At 32.6% G+C, this 5685-nt stretch overlaps 1 protein-coding gene across 1 annotated transcript; it reads left to right on the forward strand.

Moving 5' to 3' along the window:
- The first annotated feature begins 652 nt into the window (after nucleotides 1–652).
- On the forward strand, nucleotides 653–1725 carry LOC116849633. The gene is made up of 2 exons (XM_032826974.1): nucleotides 653–1453; nucleotides 1538–1725. Exons 1-2 carry the CDS (start codon nucleotides 676–678, stop codon nucleotides 1723–1725), a joined length of 966 nt encoding a protein of 321 aa, XP_032682865.1. The 5' UTR covers nucleotides 653–675.
- Nucleotides 1726–5685: the final 3960 nt, after the last annotated feature.

The following is a 5685-nucleotide window of genomic DNA, read 5'->3' on the forward strand; positions in this document are numbered from 1 at the left end:
CCAATGAAGTTCGTGGGGAAAAAGAATGAGAAAGAGGAGTGATTCACGGAGAGTCTCAGGAAAATGCGTAATTTAGGGAGAGATTATCTGATCGGTGCTTTACAAGGTTTATTAGTTTTACAATATTTATTTAGAATCGTGGTCGGCTAGGTAATCGGTACCTAGCCGGCCGATAGCACCGAGCAGAGTATTTCTCTTAAAAAGAGGAAAATGTTATTTATTACCTCAGTTGGCTCTTCTTTTCTCCATCCGCTTCTGAAATGATAAGATTATAATATTTGGGGCCGCTGTCCCAGGCCCGATCGTCGGAGGAGTCGCGCGTTCTTATTCTCTACCTTTTGTTGTAATAATCACTCAAAAAAAAAAGAAAAAAAAGGGAGAAGGCTAGGAGGATAACCAAGGGAAAAAGGATTACGAAAAAGAGTTCGGATTTCTAATACCTGCCTTCCTTCTCTTTGGGTGACGTCTCGAAATCTCGTGACGTAACAAAAATTATAATAATTTCTTTCATCCAAACATGTGTCACGTTTGCAAGAAGACAGACCTTTTGACATTTTGTAATCAGTGCTACATGATCTCTTACTGTAGCGATGCACACAAGTTAATGCACTATGAACAACACCGTCAGTCTTACAAATATATAACAGAATATTTAAAAGGAAAGAAAGGCGATAAATGACCCTCTCTTTACTAACATCCAAATGGATTCAGTCAAGATACGAATTTCTACATGAAGTCAAAGAACAGTTCTCACGTAAATTACAGAAGTATGAAGAACAAATGATCATGTTTCCAAAGTCGTGTTATCTGTGCCATTGGCAGGATAATATGCTTACCTGCATAAAGTGTTATTCTGCTAACTATTGCCTCAAACATGAACAAGACTTCCAAGAATATCATTCGTCAAAATGCCAGAGCTTGTTGTTATTTCTCAACCTCGATATGAAAGATCTCTGTGGTATAAAATTTGAAAGAAAGTTCTGTGCATTTCCAGATGATGGAAAACCTGTTGATGATACGCATTGTTTTATTATATATTATATGCGCAACGTTCCAGAAAACTCAGAATCTTGGGAAGTTAATGAATATGTTTATTCAGATTACATATCAGGACCATTAACCTTCTATTACGGAATGAAGAATGCGAATTTATTAAGTCTTCACATGGACAGAGATTTATATATTGTTCACGTAATAACATCAAACTACCTTGAGAGAAAATATATTGCAGCTTGGGAGCTTCTCTTGCACGGTTTACGTTGCACAAAGCTAACTATTGTACTGGTAGGACTAGAATTAGATGATGAAAGTGGCGATATCGATGTTTGTTGCTTGTGCATAAATCGCCAGAAGAAGCTTAGATTCATATTTTGTTCTATGTTGTATCACAATTATGTAAACGATCAGTCATTTCAGCGCCCAGATTTCATTGTAAGATTTGAAGCAGATTTTAGTAAAAATTGATCATGGTACGAGAATCTATTATCACAGAATAAGGACTGCCCAATGCTTTTAACCGCTGCATCGAAATCTGTAGCGAATAAAAATATAAATAAGATTGATATGCTTTTCCAACCAATTTCAAGACCTCGATATAATATCGAAAATAAATTTAAATCCATTAGACCATGGAGAAATTTGGAGAATGATTTTGTCTCGTATCGTAATGCACATGTGACTATCTACAAAAATTTACTTCCACTGAGCTTAGTTGAACCGATTTGAAATTCTTGTATACGATTTTCATATCAGTTTGATAATATTTTATAGAAAATATAGATTGATTATATGTTTCATGAGAATTCTTTTATATTCATTATTTTTAACAATATTATCAGTTAATTATTTTTATATGACGAATAGTTTAATATGACTTGCTTTATATGAATTATATGCTTTATATGTGATTTATAGATATTTTTAATAAAGAATATATTAAATAATTATAAGAAAATATATAAATATTTTAATAAAGAATTTATAATTACTCTTATTAGATGTTTCTTATATTTTGTTTTATATTGAGGGGAGGGAAAATATGTTGACAGTAATAAAAAAATATATTGTGTGCATAAAAACTCCCTAAAGTGAAGTACGAAAAACTGCTATGAAAAATAACGGCTTAAAAATATACTTTTGAATATATTTATTTAACAGTAAATATAGAGGAGATATATAAATTGTTAAGAACTGCATTGAAATATATTTGTCTTTATGACTTGCATATATTTTGGTATATTAATTGCGAAATACAGAGGTACAATATAGAGGAGTAATATAAAGAAGCTTAACTTTAACATTTCTATACTGGGTGTTTTCCAGAATCATCGCATAATACTTTCATTGCATTTTCTAAGACTTACAGAAAATTGAAATTTTATTATAAAAATATTGAGTCCTTAACTCTTTTCAAGCTGTAACGGAAAAAAATAGAATGGTATTTCCTTGAATTAATCTTCAAGAATACTTTAAGAATATTTTTGCGAATTAACAAAAGAAAAAAGAGGCAAATAAGAGTTGACGCCAGTGACCGGGCAAAATTGATTATATATTAGTACAATAAAATTACAAATTCGTAGACGTTTCGGTCCGGGTTTAGACCCTCTTCAGTACATAATAAAGAAGTTAAAATTAAATTCCGTCAAATCGCAGAAGCCACTCAGATAAGTAAACGACTGTTTCCTTAAAATCAAGATAGAAAATATATTTGAAAATAACCGAAAAGTAGAAAATTGTTAAGAGCTTACCATGCGGTCGATATGTAAACAGAACGGCGTCAGCGGATAACGAACATTACGCAGAATAAAATGTAAGATAATCGAGAACAAAACGCTATATAAATCGAATATACAAGACATTACGAAGTACAAACGGTCAAATAAATATAAAAACAAGGCAAGGAAAGCAAACCTCTATTTTTACTCTTATTTTCCTCTTTTTTCTTTTGTTAATAATTGTTTTGAGAGTTTTATTGTCTTGATTAACTTTTGCGAATGATATACTCGAAATTAAAAAAGTATTTATGTATATTCATAGACAGAAAGGATGGTTATTGGAGATTCTATGGAAAAATATAATAAATAAATAATTTAAACACTTTGATAATATTTACATTTTTGTAATATTTATACTTGTAAAGTGTACATAAACAAAAAGTATTTCTTCACGCGTTGTGCTCAATTCTAATGTAAAATAAAACCAGAAATTTTTTGGAAAAACATTTAGAGTAGCAAAAGAGATTCGTTTCAGTTTTTCATTTCGAATCGCATATTTCAACTTTTGCTATTTTAATTTAAACTTAAATTTCCAATTAGAGTTCATAATTTTTGTTTGTTTTAATGAGAGAAATAAAAATCGGATTAGATTGCACTTTGTTTTAAGACGTCTTTGAGATGTTATTTTAATTTTTGAAACTCGTGAACTCTCCATTCTGTCCATTAGAAGAATTCATTTTTTAGTGGTAGATTTTTCTCATTGGATAAAACAAATAAAAAAAGTTTATCTAAAAAATTATGGAAAATCTTTTTATCTACGAGTGTACATGTTTAATTACGATGTTTATTCCTAATTGTCGATGCAACGATTTCTTTTTTCCTCGTGTATTTCGCTTTTCTTTTCTCCTTTGTTGTCGAATAAAGCAATTCATTGCTTTTCCTCTCGCATTGCTTTTATACGTTTGCACAAATGACTGGGCGTGCCTCGTTTATTCGCGGGAGAGGAAGGCAAACCCTAGGCGAAAAAGTTTATTCATCAGGGAAGGACTAGCCCGCCAAGTGGTCGGCTTTGTGACCGTAAAGACCGGGGAAAACTCGCGTACATAGGCTGTATGGCCGACATCCAAGGCACTTCATTCGGATTCATTCTTGTAGCCGCGTCTAGAATTATCTCCTGGATTATTCGCGGCTATTGCTGTTATGAGAGACGCGTACAAAGGTATAATGTTTTAGTAATGAATCATGTGTTCAGTAAAATTTCTCGCATAAAAATCTTTCATAATTTTCCCAGATACAATGCAGATTTCAATCCAAATGCCTGCAAATATAAGAAATATAAGCAATAGTTGTCCTATTGCTATATCCATTATAAATCTTATTCTTATCACAAAAATAGTTTTTCTGTCTAAAATTGTATTAACCCTTTAAGTCACGAATTTTTCTGCACAACTTTTTTCTTTGTTCAATCGATATCTGGGGGTTTTTGAGGTCGCTAATTACGAATTTGAAGTCAGTTTTTGAAAAATCTAGATAGTGGGTCCAATATGGCGGATGACAATTTTAAAACTCCCTCGATTTCCGTAAAAATTGATATCCGAGGGTTTTTGGCGTCGCTAATTACAAATTCGAAGTAATTTTTTTGAAATTCAAGCTATTCACAAACTTAACTTCACTCATTTATGGGAAGAAGTATAACTTACTCCGATTTTTGCTTGTCATCTTGAATTTTGAAATTTTTGAGATTGCGTCATCATCTACAGCTCAAAAAGCATCAACCAAACCATTTTTTCCATAGGTTTACTTTACAATATTTTTGGTAAATGAATTAAAAAAAAAACCATTTCTTTACATCAATTTGTTTTTGAATAATTACATTTGCAAAATTTAATATTCTATGCAGATGATTCTGTTAGAAGAATATCTAATCTCTTCACAATAAATCCACATTTATTGTCTCGAAGTCTCTACAAATTAGTTTAAATTCGCAAAAATTGCTTTAAAAAAGTTCATATATGATACTATGACTTAAAAAGTTAAAGAAACTATGAAAAATCACACTCCTTTTAATGAATAAAAGGTACTTTTACGAAATTAAATAGAAAGTCACAATTTTGTACCATCTATTGAGGATTTTATAAAATAAAAAAATAGAATAAATAATTTAAACACTTTGATAATACTTACACTTTTGTAATATTTATAAAGTGTATATAATGAGAATATTTACACTTTTGTAACATTTTTAAGATATTTTTTAGACGTATTGTGTGAGCTTATTCTTCCAATTCTCTTACTCTTTTTCTTTTTATAACGGTTTTAAGAAAATTTAGCTGTTCATATGGCGACGTCCGGTTTTCTAAATATACTTTCATTGTATTGTATCACTTTCCTGTTAATTATTCGTAATGCATGAGCACAAAATATTATCTTACGCGAACTGAACCTCGTCAAGCTATCGCGGCTGCTTTCGAACATCGATTCTTCGGATACTCGACGAGTCACGATGAATGCATATGTAGAAAGGGACACACGGCTAGTTTAAAATGTCTAATCATTTCAGATCTGGTGAACGTTTGTGGGCATTAATGAAGTCGCGTGTACGTGCACGACGACGCGGCGCAACGCCGCGCTCCGCCAGCTAACTAGAAACAATTTCGCCCACGTAGTTAACTTCATGGTGCGATGAGAGAGACTTTTTTTCATTGTTTCAGGCGCAACCCGTGCACATTGGAGCGGAGGAGGCCAAGAACTTGCTGTAATACCGCTGCGTGCCCAACTATTCTAACAGCCGGCCGTCACGAATACGCCGTTTTAAAAGGCCTTCATCCGTGTAAAAGCCTCGGTGATTCGACGCTAATTATGAGTAACGACAAGCTTTTAACGCGTCGCGGCACGCCAGCCCGTACCTCGGACCGTTCTATTTACGGCTCTCTTCTTCCCGGAGCATTTCTCAGGCTCGAAATATAGTGTC

This window comes from Odontomachus brunneus, unplaced genomic scaffold (genome assembly GCF_010583005.1).
Source record: "Odontomachus brunneus isolate Ranch 3 - 2012 unplaced genomic scaffold, Obru_v1 Obru_scaffold_121, whole genome shotgun sequence".
In the NCBI taxonomy this organism is placed as follows: domain Eukaryota; kingdom Metazoa; phylum Arthropoda; class Insecta; order Hymenoptera; family Formicidae; genus Odontomachus; species Odontomachus brunneus.